The sequence below is a fragment of the Rana temporaria genome, chromosome 4, assembly GCF_905171775.1.
Source record: "Rana temporaria chromosome 4, aRanTem1.1, whole genome shotgun sequence".
Taxonomy (NCBI): Eukaryota; Metazoa; Chordata; class Amphibia; order Anura; family Ranidae; genus Rana; species Rana temporaria.
The window spans coordinates 304,563,362-304,587,776 of record NC_053492.1 but is presented as its reverse complement, the minus strand read 5'-3'; the positions used below and the strand labels follow the sequence as shown (position 1 = coordinate 304,587,776).

The window sequence follows — 24,415 nt, the reverse complement described above, 5'->3', positions numbered from 1 at the left end:
CCACTGCTAGAGAGACTGCTCTGGCTGGGTCACTAGATAAAAATAAAGGAAAGAAAGTCTAAAAAAGAAAACTAAAGCAGCCATCACATCTAAGAATTGGTAATCTGCAATATAATACGTGTTTGCTTTTGGGTTTATTACCCCTTCATTACAGCTAGACCTTGTCCCTCCCCCAGCCTGTGTTGGAGAGTGAAGGAGAAGCATAAAACGGATACACTTATCTTTCTGTGACTCTACTCTCTTCTCACCATGCTTCCTGCACTTTATCACAGCAAATTATCTTTAAATTCAGATACTTGCATTGCATGCATTAAAAAAATACATTTTGATGATATACTAATCAACACAGAGCTGCATTGATTTGTGTCTTTTATTTCTGTTTGGAGTTCAGCTTTGTGTTCATTGTGTATTCATATTTTTCACATCAGATATTGATTAAAGAAACATTGTATATGTAGTCTCCTGTGCGCTGGCAGTCGGTGCTCCTTAGCATTGTCATAGCACACAGAGAATTCTATTATTTATAATAGCATAAATATCCTCTTTAATACACTATTCCTGAGAGGTAATCTGAGAGAGCTGTTAACAGCTACCAAAAGCCTTTCAAATTAAAATGGCATAAATCTATTGAATTTATTCTTGTCTATTAATTTTAATGCTGTAAGATATTATAAGACATGTGCAGTAGACACATTTAAGGTTTAGCAGGAATAATACTGTTTTGTCAAGCTAATTTATTGCAACAGAGATGTTAAATGGATATTTACTCAAAGAGAGATAACGCTACAAATAAGTGAGCTCACGTTTTCAGTTAATATTGTTATGTTTACCTTAAAGTAATTTTTACTTTAACATTTTTAAAGGAGATTAAGGTTTGTATGTATAATTTCTGAAAGGATATGATTACTACTATGTTCTTTTGATATCTCATAGTGCTTTGGTAATCAGCTGTCATGCATAAAACATTTATTTTTAAAATAAAGCTTTTGTATATACATTAAAACCTTGGTCAGAGAGCATTTTAAAAGACAAGCAAAATTGTTTAACCTGCCTGGCGGTATTCCCGAGCGTGACTCGGGGTGGGTTTTTCATGCTGCGATCGGTAACCCCGAGTCACGCTCGGGCTAGCTATGCAGAGCCTGCAGCGTGCGCTGGCTTACCTTGTCCCTGGATCCAGCGATGCCACCGCGCTGTGTGAGCGAGCGGGACCTCGCTCGATTCACACAGCGTCCTCCTGTGCCGCCGATCTCCATTCCCTGCGACGTTACGACACACGGGAGCGGAGAACGGCGCCAAATTCAAAAACGTAAACAAACACTATACATACAGTATACTGTAATCTTATAGATTACAGTACTGTATGTAAAAAATACACACACCCCTTGTCCCTAGTGGTCTGCCCAGTGTCCTGCATGTTCTTTTATATAATAAAAACCTTTCTTTCTCCCTGCAAACTGTAGATTGTCCATAGCAACCAAAAGTATCCCTTTATGTCAAAAATGGTTTTAGATCAGCTAAAAAACAGAGATAATAAATTATAATCACTTGCAGAATTGTGCGATAGCGATTTGTGGGGAAATTCGTCATAAAAAAAAAAATTCAGTGATTTTGATTTGATTACATTATTGAATAATTTTTATTAGAATTATATTATTATTTGTTATAATTATTTATAATTATTTATTATATTATAATTTATAATTTTGTTTTTTAAAAAATGTCATACTCGGGATGCCTATTAGATTCTTGTTTGGTCAGATTTAAGTGAGTTATTCCTAAGAATTACAGGCCTACAATATAAAACGACAAATTTCCTTGCAAATAATTGTACCGCTTTTGGTACGTAATTCCAGACAGAATCATACCGCCAGGGAGGTTAATACATTTTGTCTTGATATACAAGCGATGTCTTGATATAAGAGTAGCGTCATGTCACACCTAAGTATAAAATAGAAGAGAGGCGCCTCTAAGTGTAGCAATATGGTTACATTTAATGAAGGTGCGACATTTAGAAACTGACATGGTTGATGATTAAAACAGGCACATCTAAGTATGCAGGCATCCGGGGTAAAGCTGTCCACACCATCCTCCGCACCACCATTGATGTCGCCCCCTTCACGATTCAAGCCTCGTTTTCAGATTGCTCTACTGCAGGGTAGCCTTCCCGGTCACGATTGCAGACTGACGGCGGTGAGAGCTGGCGGTGAGGATGACGGTCTATGTGGATCGCTTTACCCCCGATCCCTGCATACTTAGATGTGCCTCTCTTTAAATCATCAACCATGTGAGTTGCTAAGTGTTGCACCTTCATTAAATGTAACCATATTGCTACACTTAGAGGTGCCTCTCTTCTCTTTTATACTCTGTAGCTCCTGCTGGATTTTGCTTCTAATCCCGTTGGGGAGGCTGCCATTTGTGGATGGACATTTTATGGTTACTCAACTTATCATTTTGCTATAACCTTTTTTATGGACTATAGACTGAAGGACTTATGAATAAATGGTTGTGGAACGAATCATTTGAGTTTCAATTATTTCTTATGGGAAAATTTGCTTTGATATACAAGTGCTTTGGATTACAAGCATGCTTCCGGAACGAATTATGCTCGCAATCCAAGGTTTTACTGTACATAGAACACAAAATACAAAACACTAATTGTAATACCTATAGGCATAAAGTGTATGTGAAGTGAAAATCATTTCCTTAGTTTAGGAAACACCGAGAAAGAGTTATACCTACTGTCAAGATTTTACTGTTATTTGTGTTCTCACTGGATAGAGTCACAAAATCTTTTTGTCTTGGTGACCATTTTCATCGGAGTAGGAGATGATGAAAATCCAGATTTAAAAGGCCCCATTTATATGGGGTGATTGGTTGCATGCCCCTTGCACGGATGTGTGCTATCGACATGGGGTTGGACAGGTAGTGCATGCATCCCTGTGCCACCAGTCCCATAGATGTGTATTGGAACATGTGGCTGCATGGACGCATGTAATAGTCATGTGGGTGCTGGTGCAATTTCCCGAATACAACCAGGGTGAGTTTGGGCAAATTCATGTGCACCTGGGTTGATTTACTAAAGGCAAATAGGCTGTGCACTTTGCAAAGTGTAGTTGCACTCAGGGCCGGGCCTTTGGGGTGTGCGAGCTGTGCGGCCGCACAGGGCGCCATGGGCAACAGGGGCGCCATGCGGCCATCACAGCTCGCAGAATGTGAGTCGCAGTCAGCAGGGCCGGACTGGCCTACCGAGATATCGGGAGATTTCCTGGTAGGCTGCCTGTCCTGCGACCAGTTTCAGCTGCGGGGCTGCAGTGCTCCCTGTCCCCTCTCTCTTGCTCCTGTGTATCATCACGGAGCTGGCTGCCGGGGTCTGTGTTCGGCAGTGACGCTGTAACACGGTCCCGCCCTCTAGACTGGCTCATGTGATAGTAGATAGAATCAGCATTCAGCCTATCACACAAGCCGGTCTAGGGGGGCGGGACCGTGTTACAGTGTCACCGCCAAACACAGACCCAGGCAGGCCAGCCAGCTCAGTGATGATACACAGGAGATCATGCCCGCCGTACAGTCTGCCCTATGTGCCTGAATAGTAGGACCGGATTTGGCAGGGGGCTGCATACAGAGGAAATTAGCTTTCTATATTCCTCTATACAGCTCTCCACCCCTGCCGCCCCCAGTGCTCTCCACCCCCGCCCCCCCGTGCTCTCCACCCCTGTTTCTTTGGCTCCCCCCAGTGCTCTCAAGCCCCCAGCGCTCTCCGCTCCCCACCCCTGTGATCTCTTTGTGTATTTTTAGGTGACCAGGGGGCGAGGGGTGAAGAAGGGGGGGGGGGGGCACCACAGGATTAGCTCACACAGGGTGTCTGAACTACTAAGGCCGGCCCTGGTTGCACTCTGCAAGAGCAGTTGCTCCAGAGCTTAGTAAATGAGCAGAAAGTCTACTGATTTCCATCATCAAATCATGTGCAAGCAAAAATGCTGTTTTTTTTCTATTCCTTGCATGTGATTGGATAATCTTTGCAAAGTGAATCTTCAGCTCATTTACTAAACTCGTGAGCAACTGCACGTTGAAAAGCGCACAGTCTGTTTGCCTTTAGTAAATCAGCCCCATAAGGCCAGATTCAGAGAGATCTGCTTATCTTTAGAGCGGCGTAGCCCATCTGATATGCGCTACGCTGACGTAACATAGAGAGGCCCGTACTGTATTCACAAAGCACTTGCTCCCTTTCTTGCGCCGGCGTAACGTAAAATGGCCGGCGTAAGCCCGCCTAATTCAAAGTAGCAAGGCAGTGGGCATGTTGTATTAAAATTAACTGTGACCCCATGTAAATGCATGGCCAAACGAATGAACGTCAGAATCACATCGCAAATACTCCCTAAGATATGTTGGCTCAATGCTTTCGACGTGAATGTAACCTACGCCCAGCCCCATTCACGTACGACTTACGGAAACGACGTAAAATACGACGGCTGTTCGGACGGGCGAACAGGCAATGTTCGAGTCGAACATGAGCTCATCCCAACTTCCAAAGGCTAAATGAAACAGTATGAGTATTTGCTGATGGGGAAGGGCTAGTAGTTAGGTGACCTTTCCACTCAGCTCTGCATAGGCAAAATAAAGGTATCTCTATATTAAAGGTTTTTGAATTAATGAAAGCTGGATTAACTAATGCAATTATGGTTTATCATAGGTATGCAGAGGAGGTATAGCACATATATGAATAATGATGTGGTTTGCTTTTTGCTGCTAAATATTGCAGTAATGACTAATGAGTGAATTACTGGTACTTGTTAATGGAAATAAAGATCAGTTATATCTGTTGAAGACCAAAGGTTATTCTGTTTGTAATCAGTTTTTTAATAAGCATAAAACACAAAAAATAGAGATCATAATGGGATGCAGCACTAATGCCTTGCTAGGATTCCAGTTTGGTTCTTTTCTGGGTCTGATTTTATGAATGTATTTAATATATAAGTGGTCAACTTAATGTATAGTGTTTTTCTACTTCAAGTAAATGTTATGTTCTTTATAATAATTGAAATAAATTAACAAATAATCTGGATATCTGAGCCTATTCTTAGAATCATCAGCTCCTTTGTAAGAAATCAAGGCACACTATGAGTTAAGTTCAGTGAGGTGCACTCACAAAAGACAGCTATCACTGTAGTTCTGGGAGAGTGGCACAGATCCGTCTGAGCACTGCATCATGAACAGGGGAGTCGCTACAACTTCTATGCCTGCCCCTCCTCTCCTCCTGCCCAATTACAGAAGCCTTGGTATTATGTGATCACATTCACAAAATACAAAGGCTTCTGTGAATGGACAGCAGAGGGGAGGAGTGGGCATAGCTTCTCTGAGTTTCTCTGTCTCTGGCAGAGCAAATTAATCTGTCAAATGTAAATAATAGGGATAAGCCCACAAGATGTCATGCAGATCCTTGGACTTAACTCATAGTGTGCTTTTCCTTTTTACAAAGTGGCTGAATTCCTGTAATTCAGCTTTCATTTTAAAACAATAGAAAATAAAATTTCAATACATGTTTCAGTTGGATAAATAATTGTTATTTTTAAAATTGTTAAACCGTGTTAATAAAAGAGTAGATTTTGTAAAATAATGACTAAACATACATCGTGTTTCTTTCTGGTAACAAATCCACTCAATTCAATCAGTAGATCCAGAGTATCGATTAAATGCTATGTTGCCTGAAATTATAGCCATGCTTACTGCCTGTTCGATCAATTCAGCACTTTTAGTTATTCAAAAGAGACATCCATCAATGTAGACCTGATCATTCTAATACCTGGTACTGTATAATATATGTTTTTTTTATTTTTTATTTTTTTATAGATACAAGGCTATTGTAAATCCAATGGATATCCAAACATCGAGTGCTGTTCTGTGGACATGTTTAAAAGCTGCAGCCATCTGGATTATTTCAATGCTTTTGGCAGTCCCTGAAGCCGTGTTTTCTGAAGTGGCACACATCAATGGGTCAGACAATGTCAGCTTTACAGCTTGTATCCCATACCCACAAAATGATGAGATGCATCCCAAGATCCATGCAGTGCTAATTTTTTTGGTTTACTATCTTGTTCCACTTACTATTATCAGTATTTACTACTATCATATTGCAAGGACTTTAATTAAGAGTGCTCACAACATTCCTGGGGAATACAGTGAGCATTCTAAGAGGCAGGTAAGTACTTTTTTTTTATATAATAGAGATATGTAGCAAGTTACCACCATCATTTATTGCTTCCAATATAGCAGCTGTGCAAAAAATAAGCCAATATTAACCAACTAAGCTCCAGAATCATGTTCCTTTTTAGACAGCGGGCCTATTCATTTTGCAATAATTTATAGGGGACTATTAATAAATATTTTTATACAATATTTATACAATTTTCACATATTTTACAATGCGATTATTGTAGAAGGTGTGTGAACCCTGGGTGAAAGTTGTTGGAATGTTGCGTAAATAATTTATAAATTACCTCATACTGTTTTTGCTGTTATTGTTTGTACCACAATAGTGTGTTTTTATATATATATATATATATATATATATATATATATATATATATATAAAAAGATATATATATATATATATATATATATAAAAAGATATATAGATAGATAGATAGATAGATAGATAGATATTTTTTTCTTTGTGGGGGGAAGCAAAGCTTTGTTTTGCAGGTATTGTCCATCAAAGGTGGTTACATTTGTTTATAAGATAAGTAAACAATAGAACAAATAACATTTTCTATGGATACTGTACATACTATTTTTGACAATTCATCCCATTTCTCAGTGTATCAAATTATGTGTCTGATATACAGTGAAAAGTTATTTTCAAATTGAAGGCATTTTTGTTAAAATTTTGTTTTTACACTTCATTAACAAAAACTAACCAAGGTGGTCAGGGCAAAGAAGAAGGAAGTCAGGGGCAGTAAGAGAAGCAAGAGACTGGTCTGGGGTTAAATAGATAGGACTTTTTTTTTTTTTTTAAAAGACACTAAACTTTTTTTATACATTCTGGTATGGTAAAGAGACTCTCTGGCCTCGTACACACGACCAAGGAACTCATCGTAAATGAAACATTGTTTTCCTCGACGAGTTCCTTGTCAGGCTTGTCGAGAATCTTGACAAGCTTTCTTTTCGTACACAATGTCAAGACAAAATCTTGTCGTTCTTAAACGCGGTGACGTACAACACGTACAACGGCACTATAAAGGGGAAGTTTGATTCCACTGGTGCCACCCTTGGGGCTGCTTTTGCTAATCTCATATTACTGCGTGTTAAGTAAAAGTTTGGTGAGAGACGATTCGGGCTTTTCAGTCTGTTACAGCGTGACGAATATGATATCTCCATTACAAACCCTACTTTTACGGAAGGCACGCTCGCGTCTCATACTTTATTCTGAGCATGCGCGGGTTTCTAAGCATACACACGAACGTGTTTCTCGTCGAAAACCAGTCCGACGAGGAACACGACGAGGAAATTGAGACTCCCGATGAGGAAAAAGAGAACTTGTTCTCTTTTTTTCTCATCGAGTTCCACAACAGTTTTCTCGGTGAAAAACATACACACGACCGCTTTCCTCGGCAAAAAAGCTCTGCCACCAAGTTTCTTGATGGATACTGTCGAGGAAAACGGTCGTGTGTACGAGGCCTTACACTTTAAAATGAAATAAATACCTTTTTTTGTGTTATCTGATTTGCTTGAATGCTAGGCTTTTTTTATGCTGGGCTCTTCTGACTTGCCCCCTCTACTCTCCTCTAACACTTGCACTACAAAAAAAAAAAAATCAAAATGCCCTTTATACTCACATAAAGTCATGGCCATGTGATGCTCCAGTTCCAAGTCCTCTTTTTCTGTATGTAGGCGGTAAGGTCCTTCTTCAGATGTCCATTTCACTACATGCATGACATAGACACTTAGGCCCAGATTCTCGTATATGGGCGTAAAACTGTGCGGGCGTAACGTATCTGCTTTACGTTACGCCGCCGCAAGTTTTACAGGCAAGTGCTTTATTCACAAAGAACTTGCCTGTAAAGTTGCAGCGGCATATTGTAACTCACCCAGCGCAAGCCTGCCTAATTCAAATTAGCCGGGTAGGGGGCATGGAGCATTTAAATTAGGCGCGTTCCCGCGCCGAACGTACTGCGCATGCGCCGTCCGGAAAATATCCCAGGGTGCATTGCTCCAAATGACTTCGCAAGGACGTCATTGGTTTCGACGTGAACGTAAATGGCGTCCAGCCCCATTCACGGACGACTTGCGCAAACAACGTAAATTTAAAAATTTCGACGCGGGAACGACGGCCATACTTAACATTGGTTGCCCCTTATATAGCAGGGGCAACTTTACGCGGCGCAAATCTAATGTAAACATCGTAACTTCACTGCGTCGAGTTACATACTCGACGGAGAAAATGACGGAGGCGACACCTAGCGGCAAAAAAAAAATTGCATTTAAGATACGACAGCGTAAGAGCCTTACGCCTGTCGGATCTAATGGATATCTATGCGTAACTGATTCTAAGAATCAGTCGCATAGATACGACGGCCCAAATTAGGACTTACGACGGCGTCCATTGCGTTGCGCCGTCGTAAGCCCTTTGAGAATCTGGGCCTTAATATATTGATGTCCAGTGGGTGGGTGCTCTCAGAATGCAGAAGAGTAGTATGCATCAGTGACATTGATGCAAGGAGAGTATCAGCAATCGGTCAGCATGGCACATCTGCAGCGTTGGATTTTACTCCCCACCACCCCCTCGATTGGTTCAGGTAAGTACATCTTGTTTAAAAGGTAAAAAAAAGTGCAGGATTAGTTAACCACTTCCCACCAAAGGACGTCATATGACGTCCTGGACTTTCAGTGGGGATATCTGAATGATGGGTGCAGCTACAGGCATCATTCAGATATCACTATTTTTAGCCGGCGATTCAGTGCACCATAAGAATGATCATAGCAGCAGTTTGCTGCTTGATCGTTCTTATAGGTGACGGGAGGGGACGCCCCCCCCCCCCTTCTGCCGCCATCTGGTGCTTCTCCAGCGTTGGATGGGAAGCATAGAGATGACTGGTGACCAAATGGTCACCAGTCATCCCTATGACCGTCGGAGGCCCGGGCACAACGTTATGATGGCAATCGCGGCTGTCGGCATAAGATCGTGAATTTTTTTCACGGTCTCATGCTTTCCAGCCTGGAGGAGAGATGTGGAGTCTTATTGACCCCGCATCTCTCCATAAAGAGTACCTGTCACGATATATTCCTATTGCAAGGGATGTTTACATTCCTTGTAATAGGAATAAAAGTGATTAAATTTTTTTTTTTTTTTAAAGTGCAAAAAAAAAAAAAGGAAGAAAAAAAAAAATGTTTTTATTTAAAACGCCCCTGTCCCTGGTAGCTCACACTCATAAGCGAACACACGCGCACGTCCCACCTGTATAACTAAAGGCCGTTCAAACCACACATGTGAGGTATTGCTGCATGCGTTAGAGCGCCAGCAACAATTCTAGCACTAGACCTCCTCTGTAAGATTTTTAACTGCTGAAGTTTGGCGCCATTCCATTAGTGTGTGCAATTTTAAAGTGTGACATGTTAGGTATCTATTTGCTCAGTGTAACATAATCGTTTACATTATACCCAAAAAAAGGTGTTAACATTACTTTTTTGTTATTTTTTAATTCATGAAACCGTATTTAAAAAAAAAAAAAAAAGGCGTTTGAAAAATGTGCAGATCCGTGCGAGATAAAAAGTTGCAATGACCGTCATTGTATTCCCTATGGTGTCTGCTAAAAAAAACATATAGTATTTGGGGGTTCTGAGTAATTTTCTAGCAAAAAAAATATGATTTTTGCATGTAGGAGAGGAGTGTCAGAATATTGGGCAAACATTTTTTTTGGGCCCTTCCTTCAGCTTATTTTGGGCCTGGCTGGTTCACATGTATGTGTTTTGGCGGCCCTCATTTGTGCAGGTACAGCAGCCCATTGATTTGAATGGGCTGCCATGCTTTCGTTTCCTGCAGAAAAAAGGTGCATTCAGCATTTTAAAAATACAGTTGCCTTGAAATCCATTCTGCTTTTGCACCATGCTACTTACCTGCAGTTCTTGCTCACACAAACGCACTGTGTTTTTAAAAGCGTGACCTAAACGTCTAAAAATGCAGCAAGTTTGACAGTGCGGGAACTGCAAATAAGTCACAGCAGACAGCAGAATGGACAGACAGTGCTGTATTTCAGTGCTTGATGGGCATAGGCGTGCCGTGTGCGCAGCCTATTACATGAGGCATGCGCTTTTCTTTGCAGGAAACGCAGGCATGGCGGCCCATTCAAATGAATGGGCTGCTGTGCCCGCCAAAACACATACATGTGAACCAGCCAGGCCCAAAATAAGCCCATCAAGCAGTTAAATACAGACAGTAATGCCATGTGCTCTGAGGCCTTACTCAGCCTGGACTGCAGGTCTGGTCTGTGATTCAAAGAGGTCCTCTATTTTACACATGGCATGGCATGAATCATCAAATATTATAAAGACTTTGGGCACACTCTACAGAAAACTTCTATTTACAATATAGATTAGCAAACAGTGACATACCTTGAGGAGCAGGACATGAAGAAGTCAGCCTCGGGAAGAGCAAACTGGGGATGCTATAAAATCACATTCTAATTCACTTTTATATACAAGCAGCACCCAGTGGCCCTCTGGGCCCTTTAATAAAAACAAAAAAAAGAAATAAAAAATATATATAAAAAATATATATATATTTTTTTTAAATGGGGGTTGCCATCTGGGGCCCTGGGGACCTCTGGGCCCTTTAATAATTTTTTTATATAAAAATAAATTACAAAAAAAGGGGGTTGCCATCTGGGACCTCTGGGCCCTTTAATAAAAAATAAAAAATATATATTTTAAAAAAAAAAACATTTATAAAAAAAAGGGGGGGGTTGCCATCCAGGGCCATTGGGACCTCTGGGCCCTTTAATAAAAAATAAAATAAAAAAATATATAAACAAAAATAAAAAAATAAACATTTATAAAAAAAAGGGTGTTTGCCACATGGGGCCCTGGGGACCTCTGAGCCCTTTAATAAAAAAAAAAAATATATATATATATATATATATATATATATATATATATATATATATATATATATATATAAATAGAAATAAAAAGAAAAAAAAGAAATAAAATAATATGATTTTTTTTTATATATAAAAAAGAAAAAAGAAAAGAAATAAAGAAATATATAAAAAAAGATTTTTTTTTATAAAAAAGGGGAGTTGTCATCCGGGGCCCTGGGGAACTACGAACCCCTGGGGACCCCCAGACCTCTAAAAAAAAAAATTGGCCCTTTAATAAAAAATAAAATACAAATATATTAAAAAAATATTTTTTTTTTTATTTAAAAATAAATAAAAAAAGGGGGGTTGCCATCTGGGGCCCTGGGGACCCCTAAAAAAAATGTCACTTTAATAGAAAATAAAAATATATTAAAAAAAATATTTTTTTTATTTAAAAATAAATAAAAAAAAGGGGGGTTGCCATCTGGGGCCCTGGGGGCCTCCGGGCCCCTGGGGACCTCTGGACCCCTAAAAAAAATAAAAATAAAAATTCAAAGGGGGTTGCTTTGGGCCCCCAACAGTGACAGGGCCCTGGGCAGCTGCCCCATTTGCCCTGTGGTAAAGACGGCCCTGAGACCCGGTATGGAAGTGGTTAAAGAGGGGTGGGAGGTAGGGGTGGCAATGTAGTTAATTTGTGCCTGGAGATAAGCTATATCCTGTCTAAGCAAAATCTAACTAAAATGCATCGTTTTGTTTTAACATTTTAACAAGCACCAAGCAAAAACAACTGTTGTTGCTGAAATCAGTAAATATAGTAGCCTGCCTGGACAATTTGTGACATCTGCTGCCAAATCGACAGCAGGTCCCAGCAGCTATGTACGTGGGTGTGTACTAGGCTTGGAACGCTTAACTGGCTAATTTTATCCTACTTTCCCGCCGGTTGTATTATATGGAAATTATTTTGTCCTCTTTTTTATAGCACATGTAATTGAACCTATGAATGGATGCTCTTTTGGCTATTAACATAATTTTTTCTAATTGGCACCTTTTAAATGCTTCTATTTTCTATTTTTAGGTGCTTCTATTTTCATACTTAGAATTAGTGGTCAAAACTGCTTTTACTAAACATCTTATTGTGATTATAATAGATCACAAATATTTTGGAGAATGTAAAATGCCATTATTTCCATTATTCCCTTCTACTTTGGTATACATTATAATGATCACACATCTGCATGGAAATTAGCACACATATTATATCTTGTTGAACATCCAGAAAGAAATTCTGTATTTGTTGATCAACCCTATCTTAATTTTGTGTTTTAAATGTTATGGGGCATTTTATATATATATATATATATATATATATATATATATATATATATATATATATATATATATATATATATATATATATATATATATATATATATATTATATATTATATGAAAAGAGGACATTCTAAGTTGCTCAATAAAAGTTAAAATATTTGTTTAATAGAATTTATGTCTATCAATATCAACCATTCACTATTATATTCTTATTTGTTTTCCCACATTTGTTCTTTTTCATTAAAATGGATTAAAATAGAATAATAAAGTGATATTCTTTTCTTATCTGTACACAATAACTCCAGTATGAATTACTAAATAGCGAATCATTATAGTAGCTATTAGTACATTGAATTCTGGGTGATCCCGTTGTCTAGCTCCTATGCCATCAAAGTTAAAGTAGGTATAAACCCTAATTGAATGACATTTAGTTCAATACACTACTGTGTAGTATAAACAACTGCCATATTTTATTTTTAATAAAACTATTTTTTATTTTTTATTGCATCTCAGTGCTGCTGATATCCTGCGTCCTTTTATGCAGCTAACTAGGGCCAGATTTACAGCGGAGATACGACGGAGTATCTCAGATACTCCGTCGTATCTCTCAGAGTATCTATGCGACTGATTCATAGAATCAGTTACGCATAGATAGCCCTAAGATCCGACAGGTGTAATTGTTTTACACTGTCGGATCTTAGGATGCAGTACCGCGGCCGCCGCTGGGGGGAGTTCGCGTCGTAAACCAGCGTCGGGTATGCAAATTAGGAGTTACGGCGATCCACGACGGTTTTCCGCGTTCGCTACGTCGCCGCTAGTCTAGTTTCCCATCGCAAAGTTAGTCGTCGTTTTGGGTGCCTTAATTTTACACAGCAAACGTATTGCTGTATAAAGTATGGCCGTCGTTCCCGCGTCGAAATTTAAAAATTCACGTTGTTTGCGTAAGCCATCCGGGAATAAGGAATTACGCTACGCGCGTCGCCGTTCGAAAAAAATGACGTCACTGCGCGCAAAGCACGGCGGGAATTTTGAAACGGAGCATGCGCAGTAGGTCCGGCGCAGGAGCGCGCCTAATTTAAATGGCACACGCCCATTTAAATTACGCGGGCTTACGCCGGAGGCCGCCGGCGTAATTTTTCACGCAAGTGCTTGGTGAATCAGGCACTTGCGATGAAAAATTGCAGCGGTGTACGATACGTTACGCCGCCGCGATTCTACCTGAATCTGGCCCCTAGTTCCTATATGCATTCAAGGCTGCTTGGTATTTCTCCGGTTAAATTTTTCAACAGCAGCAGCAGTGGACCATGTCTGTGCAATGCGCACTTGAACCGCCATTTGTAGTCTCCATTTGAAGCCCATGTGATAGGGAGTGCAATTTGTAGATAGTGGCAGAATGGTGTCACCTTAAAACATAAAGAGCTAAAACAAAGATCTTGGCAAAAAAAAAATTGGAAAGAAATTGTTCTTTTAATCTCTAAAATATTTACAATTTCTATATACCCTGATCTAACTACAGCACTTTTAAATTTAAAACGGGCCCATGTCTCCAATCCTCAATTTAAACTCTTACTACAGATCACCACCGCCGCAAAACAGACCATCGCTAAAGCTTAGAAGACCACAACATTAATGGTCTCTGAAACCAAAAATAGAGTAAACCAAGCTATGATCTTTTCGAAATCAGAAACATTCTCTAATGATAACATCCATCTGTTCGAAACAGTATGGACCCCATGAATGTCATACATCCACCCTACAGGTCTAGATAACTCTCTAATGCGACCTTGGTAACAGAAATATGTACTTTACATTATTAACTATTTTATATATAATGCATTATTTTTATCTATAGGTTCCCCCGGAAAATCTGTCTTTTTATTTGGATTACTTACCATCTGATTTTTCCTTGCTTTTTCTTTCTCAGTCTTCTACCTTTCTCTCTACCTGATCTTATTTTTATTTATTTTTTGTTTCGTTTTTTCTCTCCTTCTTTATATCATATAAGACGTGGTAATAAGATTTACCTCTTTACTTATAACAGTTTAAATTATATTTGTTACATATATCTATGACCTTTTTATTCATATAGGTCTATTTAACCTCACATTTTATATTCTTCTATTTTCACAGTATATTATTTTCAATAGGTTTTTCTACTATTTTTATGATATATTACTGTTCTGTAAGGTCTAAATACTCCATTTATCATACTATAATTTAATTTTGTATATTATTATTTCCACCGTAACCATTTATTGCTCATATTGCCTATGTTTATTATTTCAAAACTTAATAAACAAATTTAACAGAGAAAACAAAGATCTTAATGGTAGGACCACCAGTTGTTATTTTGATGAAAGATGCAGATTTACAATATTAAAAACTATGTTTGAAATTACAGTAATATGTTTAGGATTATATGAGATTTTAATGAGTGGTTGTAAACACAAAAAAACAAAAAACAAAAAAACCTGCAAGACAAAGGCATATTGAGCTAGTATGCATCACATACTAGCTCATTATGAAATACTTACCTTAGATCGACACTGTTGCAGCAGGCCCTGCACACTGTCACTCCCGCGCATTTGCGCTAAAAATGCCGGTCACAGCACAGGCCCTGAAGATATGTCACGAGCGGGCCGTTTCTTCAGTGTGCATGCACCGATGACGTCGGCGCAAGCATATACAGTGAATATCTCCTAAACTGTGCAAGCTTTATTATAGGCTTACCGGTAGGTAAAACTAGGTTTACAACCACTTTAGCCACTAGCTACTCGCCCACCGTCATATGATGATGGGGTGAGACAGCTCTCATTCTGGGCGGACGTCATATGACGTCTTTGCCTTCCCAAGCCACTAGGGGGCGCACACGCCTGCCGCATCACTGGGGACTCAATGCGCGTACCCAGTGGCTGTGATGCCCACCAGGAACCTGTGATTGCCCAGTAACTGAGCAGGACCATGTAAATACGCAGATCCACGTCCTGTCAGGGAGAGGAGACTGATGGTGTGTCCCATGTACAGAGGGACACCGATCGGTCACCTCCCCCAGTCAGTCCCCTCCCCCCACAGTTAGAATCACTCCCTAGGGAACATACTTAACCCCTTGATCGCCCCCTAGTGTTACCCCCTTCCCTGCCAGTCATATTTATACAGTAATCAATGCAATTTTAAAGCACGGATCGCTGTATAAATGTGAATGGTCCCAAAAATGTGTCAAAAGTATCCGATGTGTCCGCAGCAATATCACAGTCACAATAAAAATTGCAGATCGCCGCCATTACTAGTACAAAAAAAAAATGCTTAAATCTATAACTTTTGCGCAAACTAATCAATATACGCTTATTGCATTTTATTTTTACCAAAAATATGTAGAAGAATACGTATTGGCCTAAACTAAGGAAAAAATGTGTTTAAAAAAAAATTGGATATTTATTGTAGCAAAAAGTAAAAAATATTGTGTTTTTTCAAACTTGTCCCTCTTCTTTTGTTTATAGCGCAAGAAATAAAAACCGCAGAGGTGATATATTTGTGGGGAAAAAAATTATAAAAATTTCATTTGGGTACAGTGTTGCATGACTGCGCAATTGTCATTCAAATTGTGACACCGCTGAAAGCTGAAAAATGGCTTGGGCAGGAAGGGGGTGAAAGTGCCCTGTATTGAGATGGTTAATCTAGTAAGGCCTCATGTACACTGCTGCTGGTAAACGGACATTTAGAATGAGTTGGGCATTTTTTCCAGCTGCCCCTGAACTCTCTTCTATGTTATCTTATCAGTACACATACACCTGTTAAATGTGAGTGCCCCTGAAGGGGTTTCTATGCTTTGTTTAACCACTTGACCACTGGGCACGTAAACCCCCTTAATAACCAGACCAATTTTCAGCTTTCGGTGCTCTCACAATTTGAATGACAATTACTCAGTCAAACAACACTGTACCCAAATGAAATTTTCGTCCTTTTTTTCACACAAATAGAGCTTTCTTTTGGGGGTATTTAATCACCGTTGGGTTTTTTATTTTTTGCGCTATAAGAGAAAAAAGACTGAAAATTCTGTAAAAAAAAATAATTTTTCTTTGTTTCTGTTATAAAATTTGGCAAATTTAGTATTTTTTCTTCATTCTTTTGCTTAAATGTGAAAGATAAAGTTACGCAGAGTAAATAGATACCCAACATGTCACCCTTCAAAATTGCACACGCTTGTGGAATGGCGCCAAACTTTGCTACTTAAAAATCCCCATAGACGACGTTGCAGGGTATTGTGGAGTATTGTGGGGTATTGCAGAGTATTGTGGGGTATTGTAGAGTATTGTGGGGTATTGTAGAGTATTGTGTGGTATTGCAGGGTATTGCGGAGTATTACGGGGTATTGTGGGGTATTGCGGAGTATTGCGGGGTATTGTGGGGTATTGCGGAGTATTGCAGGGTATTGCGGGGTATTGCGGAGTATTGCGGAGTATTGCGGGGTATTGCGGGGTATTGCGGGGTATTGCGGGGCATTGCGGAGTATTGCGGGGCATTGCGGAGTATTGCGGGGCATTGCGGAGTATTGCGGGGCATTGCGGAGTATTGCGGGGCATTGCAGAGTATTTTGGGGCATTGCAGAGTATTTTGGGGCATTGCAGAGTATGGGGGCATAATTGCAGAGTATGGGGGCATAATTGCAGAGCATGGGGGCATAATTGCAGAGTATGGGGGCATAATTGCAGAGTATGGGGGCATAATTGCAGAGTATGGGGGCATTGCAGAGTATGGGGGCATTGCAGAGTATTGCACAGGGAGGGATGGCTGGATCTGTGACTGCATGTGTCACAGATCCAGCCCGCAGCAGCTGCTGCTGCATGCGCTCTCTCCCCTCTCCTCTCTCACACTGTACCGTTCGGTACAGAGAGGAGAGGGAGGAACCGGCGTCATCACATGACGCCGGTTTCTTTACTAGTGATCGCTCCGTCATTGGACGGAGCGATCACGTGGTAAATCGCCGCTATCAGCGGCGATTTACCGTGATCCGTGATCAGCCGGGTCCGGAGGACCCGGCGGTCACGGAGACTCCCGTGTGCGCGCCCCACAGGGCGCGCAGGAGCGCGATTCTGGGAGGACGTACATTGACGCCCTCCCAGAGTTAAGCAACCGCCTTGTAGACGTATTTCGTCTATAGGGCGGTTGATAACTGGTTAACTGCTTGCCGACCAGCCGCCGCAGTTTTACAGTGGCAGGTCGGCTCTGCTGTGCGAGAGCACGTAGATCTACGTCATCTCTCCCAGCAGAGCTCCTGACTCCTGCCGGGCACCCGCGATCGCTCGTTACAGAGCGAGAACGGGAGCTGTGTGTGTAAACACACAGCTCCCGGTCCTGTCAGGGGAGAAATGCCTGACCGTCTGTTCATACAATGTATGAACAGCGATCAGTCATTTCCCCTAGTGATTCCACCCCCCCTACAGTTAGAACACACCCAGGGAACATACTTAAGCCCTTCCCCGCCCCCTAGTGTAATTTTTATAGTAATCAATGCATTTTTATAGCACTGATCACTATAAAAATGCCAATGGTCCCAAAAATTTGTCAAAAGTGTCCAAAGTGTCCGCCATAATGTCGCAGTACCGAAAAAAATCGCAGATCGCCACCATTACTAGTAAAACAAAAATATTTATAAAAATGCCATAAAACTACCCCTATTTTGTAAACGGTATAACTTTTGCGCAAACCAATCAATAAACGCTTATTGCAATTTTTTTTAACGGAAAATATGTAGAAGAATATGTATCGGCCTAAACTGAGGAAACAAATCGTTTTTGTATATATTTTTGGGGGATATTTATTATGGTAAAAAGTAAAAAATATAAATTTTTCTTAAAAATTGTCGCTCTATTTTTGTTTATAGCGCAAAAACTAAAAACCGCAGAGGTGATCAAATACCACTAAAAGAAAGCTCTATTTGTGGGAAAAAAAGGACGCCAATTTTGTTTGGGAGCCACGTCGCACAACCGCGCAATTGTCAGTTAAAGCGACGCAGTGCTGAATCGCAAAAAGTGTTTTGGTCTTTGACCAGCAATATGGTCCGGGGCTTAAGTGGTTAATAAAACATTTTTTTACTTTATTACACTATCGAGTTCTCTTATTTTTACATAACACGGAGGTGTTAACGAGGAGTCCATGATTCTGGTATCCTTTAGAACCCAGAGGAGGTTCACATTTGTGCTTAGACTGAGCTTAGTTGCAAAGTCGCACGCTCTAAGGTGAGCATTTACTACCTAAGGGGAGCACTAGAGGGAGGACACCTTAGTATGTTTTGGATCACCTACTAAGTTTGAATCGCATGGACTATTTAGCATGGTCATTTATGACACAGCTGGACACCATATATATGCACATGTGCACTTTGTTTTTTATATATTCACAGATTTATGATATTTGGACTTTTTTTATGAATTTATATGATGAATATTACTCAGTTATGCACATGAGAACTTTGGATTGAGTGGTGCATTTGAATCTTTGTTCAATTTTAATCTGTCACATCACGCATTGATCACTATATATATATATATATATATATATATTATATTTATGCTATGTATGTACTTCGGTATCCAGACTGATTGGCTGTGCATTACATAATTTTAGCATAGCATTGCTGTTTATTTTTAACTGTCACATCACACATTGACTACCGTATTTGCCGGTATATAAGGCGACCGGGCGTATAAGATGGCCCCCTAATTTTATAGTTTTTTTTTTATTTTTGCCTGTACTCAACGTATAAGGCGACCCCCCTTCCAAGGCTTCCGGCGCTTCATATTTCTTCCTTCTGGAGCCATATTCTTCTTCCTTCTTGCTGGAGCTGGAGCCAATCACGGCGAGCAATGTATTCTATTAATGAATGCAAAGCCTGCTTGGATTGGCAGAGGCTTTAACATCATCAGCCCATGCCTCTCTGACTTTTAAAGCAAATCCGAGCAGGCTACACAGGCTACTATATGTAGCCTGCTCAGATTGCCAGAGGTTGTTACTCCAATCCGAGCAGGCTCTGTATTCATTTGAATACATCGCTCACTGGGATTGGCTAAGTGGTATATACTGTATGTAGCTAAAGCTACATACAGTATTACCGCACATCCAGTAGGCATCCGAGCAGCTGATCCGGCATACAAGAAGACCCTGGCTTTTTGGCCAGTTTGTTTAAGTGTAAAAGGTAGTCTTATATGCCAGCAAATACAGTAATATTAATTTTTTACCTATATTTATTCTATTTTTGTATTTATGTATGCACTTTGGTATCCAGTCTGTTTAGGTGTGCATTACACATTCTCATATTTGTACGATTTGTGAGACATGTTTAAGGCTAGCAGCTACACTTAATACAGTTCACTAAGCATCTGGTGAGTGGAGGCTCGCAGGACCCTTCTCGATTTTAGTCAATTAAAACATGAGAGTGCTGAAAGCTGAAAATTGGCTTGGGTAGGAAGGGGGTGCAAATGTCCTGTATTGAGGAGAGTAAATATCTCCTAATTTGGACTATGGAAGTTTGGACTACAGAAGTGGGATGGACAAATAACTGATAGACATATTCTTTTTTAAATCTTTATTTAGTTAAGGAATGTCATCATACAATACCTAAATGAATACAGGGTACAACTGGATATTACATGAAGGCCCCTAGTTTTGAATTTTAACATTGCAATAAAATAACGTTTAAAGTAATGAGGCACTTATGTGCCATCCAGTATTTGTTTCCAGAGTATTTCCATGGCGAGAGTCCTTAATCCCATTTTCTAATTTTCATTAAAGAAATAGGACAATGCTTGGAAGCAAAACGTAATCTCCCATCATGTAACCTTTCTTTCTTTCTTTCTTTCCTTCTTTCTTTGTCAAATTTGTTTATTGAATTTTAACAATTAGCATACATAAGTACATAAAGTGGCATCAAAAGAAAAGAACACATCATATATGGTAATAATGTTGAATTGTAGCTCCAACATTAACTAAAGATAGTTTAACTAAAACGATTTTAGCATAGATCTAACTACTCAAAAGATTATATCATATGTTGTATAAGAAAGCATAAAACTAAACTAGAAATGCCTAGTATAAGATGACCTCAGATCGAATCTAAAATCTTATACTACATATTGGAACTATGTGTCGGAAGGAAATAAAAATTCAGCTACCAAAACTATATAAACAGTAAATTGCAAGAGGGGAGAGAGAATAGGAAGAAGATACAAGAAAAATAATCTTAGGTAGTTGAAAAAATAGATAGGGAATAAGAAAAGAAAAGAGGTAGTGCGTGTCCCCAGGGTAGCACATGGTAATAAACCCATACCATGAATGCAGAGAGTGGAAGTATGAATCAAGATTACCAAGGTCTTAGCAGGGAAGCATCAAAATTGGAAGGCAAAAGGTTAGTCACCCAAGGATTCCATATAGTCTCAAAGTTGGATATTTTATCTTGAGTTATAGCCTCTGTTTTGGCATGGATCATTGCTTGATTACTTCTATGTTTAGTTTCAGCAATTATTAGGAACAGGGATTTCCAAGCTTTGGCAATTGTTTGTTTCCCATCATGTAACCTTTATATTCCTGGGAACATTGGCATTCCACTCAATAGAACCAAGTATGTCTACATTTTATGTCCTTGTGATATTTTGCAGATGTGAGATCTCCATGGTATAGAGCTCACTTATTTTAGAACACCAGAGGATAGGTATGTATAACCCGCAAGCGACATTAAAGTGGTTTTATGCATTAAGATAAAAAACCTTCTGTGTGCGGCAGCCGCCGCAGCACCCCCCTAATATGTACCTGAGCCCCATCTCTCTCCAGCGATGTCCATTATTGCCCCAGCCATCTGGGACTCTCCTCCTGATTGGCTGAGACACAGCAGCGGCACCATTGACTCCCGCTGCTGTCAATCAAAGTCAGTTAGTCAGGAGAAAGATGGGCCAGTGCCGAACAGGGGCAATGTGTCTGAATGGACACAAGGAGCTTTGGGCTCGGGTGCCCCCATAGAAAGCTGCTTGCTGTGAGGGCACTCAACAGGAGGGAGGGGCCAGGAGAGCTGCAGAAGGACCCGAGAAGAGGAGGATCCAGGCTACTCTGTGCAAAACCAACTGCACAGAGGAGGTAAGTATAAAATGTTTGTTATTTTTAGAGAAAAAAAGCAAGACTTTATAATCACTTTATGAAGAAGAATAATAAAATATTTCTTATATCTGCTTCAGGACCGTGTGCTCATGTGATGTTCTCTCCCACAGTGACATCTGTCAGCTTCTCAACAATGTTTTATGCATGAGACCAGAAACACAGACATGTTTTATTTGATATTCAATTGCAACCCAAGGGGGTGATGCTCTTCCGACTGTCATCCAATCACATACAGAAAAACACACTTTTTTATTTTCCTTGCATGTAATTGGTTACTCCTTGCAGAGGGATAAACAGCCTATTTGCCATTAGAAAATCAACTCCTATGTGTCTTGTGCTCCAAAATCATACAGCAGATGCCTGCAAATGTTAAACCATCATGTCCATCATGTAGTATCTTTGTAATGAAACCTAAAGAGTATATGGGTGCATCTGTATAGAAACATTACATATATGATGACAATGATATCATAACACCATTTTGCCACCCATGTCATTGATCAAGGTTATACGACTGTTACTTGAATGTTCAAATAATGGAATGCCATGACTGCTTAACAGCAAACTACACAATACAATAGAAAGTAATAACCTTTGAATGTATTCTTCTAGAGCAATCAACTGAACATTTCATTTGTAAACCCTATTCATTATCCATTTGTTCAGTACTGTTTTGTTTTGCTCCTCTGAAGACAGTTCAATCACTTAACTGTCATGGTGTGGGATAATTATTAAAAACATAGAATGCTGTTCAAGATTAGGATTATACTGGAAAAAATGTTAATAGCTGGGAAGTGTTTATGCAAATAGTTTTTGAAGTGCTGGGAAGATAATGGTCTAAAAGCTGTGAAAATAAAAGAAATCTCAAGCTTTACCATAAGACTGAAGGATAATGAATTGCAATATAAATTCACTGGCTAAATCTGGGTTTTATGGACATTAAATGAGGTTTCTGATAGCAGGTAAAGACAATAAAAGAATACAGCTAAAGCAGGGCACTAGGAAAACACTCTTATATTAGTGACTTTTTGTTTTTGTACACTATGTTCACACCTATGTGACTCTTTTTGTTATTGTACCCTACGTTCACACCTGAACACCAGCGTTTTTTAGTGCTTTTTCCAGTTTTCAGAAATGCACTACAGTCCATTTATTATGGTTTCCTATGGTACGCGTCTTTCTGCTGACACGTTTTTGGAAATGGTCGGGGACTTTATCAAGGGGCTCCTAGATCCCGGCCACCCCATGTGAATGAGTATGGGGTACATAGTTCACAGAAAAAAACTGAATAAAGACAGTACTAGAGTTTTTGACAAATATTTTATTAAAAAAAAAAAAAAAAAAAACAATTTAGATCCATTGTCAATCATGACAACATAACAAATAGCAATAACATATAACAGAGTTTCTTCAACATATGAAAGACCCGAATAAAATTCAGTTTCATATGTGTAACATAACATGTGGCATCCTAATAATGTGGCTTTCTTAGGAAATTTCCTCCCAGCTTCAGTAGGGCTCTTTCCAATTCTTTTCACGCTCCAAAACGCCACAGCACTCACCTGATGCCCATGACCTTTTGTTACAAAAGATCATAGTACAGGGTGCCTAACCTTTTGAAGAGCAAGGGCCACTTAAGCAACTTGGTAACCAGTCGAGGGCCACAATGAGCGAGCGGGCGGATGACAGGTCACGGCTACTCTATAGGCCATCCGATCCATCCAGATGAAAGAGGACTAATTCCCTTCTGTTTTTCGGATTGGAGGTAGGCGGGCCTAAACAGACATCTGTTGTGCTATAGAGGTGAATTGAGGGTCCCATTTGGTTGGGCTGATCGTGTGAAAAGGGCCTAAGACTGCTTTCACACTGATGTGCTGCGGTTTACCCACACTGCGGGTGCAGCGTCGTGCACCTGTGTCTATCCTGCGGATTAGCTGAACTTTGCCATAGACTCCACCTGTGGAAAAGCTGGCGCATTAGAGGATCTTCCTCTACCACCAGCTTCATTCGCAAAGCTAATGCTGTGGTTTGGCGGGTTGGCAACCTGCGATCTGGGCTTGCCAATCCCACCATTCCAGAGCAGGAGGTCACGGGCCACGTCAGAGGGCTCCGCGGGCCACATGTGGCCCCCAGGCCACTGGTTGGCCACCACTGTCATAGTACAATGTAATTTCTCTGTAGACTCCACCTCTCTTTCACAACTTCATAGGTATATAGTATTACTTCAGTTTAAATAAGAACAATATTTAGGAAAGGTAACTAAATACAGTGATAAAATAGGTGTGTTGCGCTGATAATAACTTATTTCTACGTACAAAATTACATAAGAAAGGAGACCCCCTTGTAAAACTTAATACAAAAGGGATCACAAGTGCAAAATAGACAATATATTAAATCATCCAGTGAAGTGCCAGTGAAGTGCTAGGAATAAATCCCTATTAAGACCAGCATGCAATCTTCATGGGCAACTGCAGCAAGTCAGTACAACCTCTGTCACATGGAAAAAAAATAGACACACCACAGTCCAATATTCATGGGATAGTTCAAAGTATACAGACTTCACTCCTATGTAACTTTTCACTTCAGGACAGTGCCGCTCATGTAAAAAAAGAAAACACAGATATGGTGCAAATAACGTATGAATAAGGAAGAAAACCAATGCAATACAGCGATTGCACTCACGGAAGCCTCGATCACATTAGGCTCTGCTGTAAAGTAATACGAACGCCGCTCAGTGCTTAGACGATCTCCTCAGGTGGATGGTCGCGTCACTCGGCTCCTCCCCCACGCGTATCGTCACTAGACACGCGACTTATTCATGGGTTGCCATGTGACCATGTCAGCTGCCTTTTTATGCAGACTGACCAT

The 24,415-nt window shown here is 40.0% G+C and overlaps 1 protein-coding gene across 1 annotated transcript in view; it reads left to right on the top strand.

The window, feature by feature from the left end:
* The window catches only part of NMBR (neuromedin B receptor), a 435,362-nt gene that overhangs the window by 389,267 nt on the left and 21,680 nt on the right, over window positions 1-24,415 (top strand). Inside the window, exon 2 of the mRNA XM_040350544.1 lies at window positions 5,848-6,196. Within this exon, the coding sequence (XP_040206478.1) occupies window positions 5,848-6,196 (349 nt within the window). The remainder of the gene's footprint in view (window positions 1-5,847; window positions 6,197-24,415) is intronic.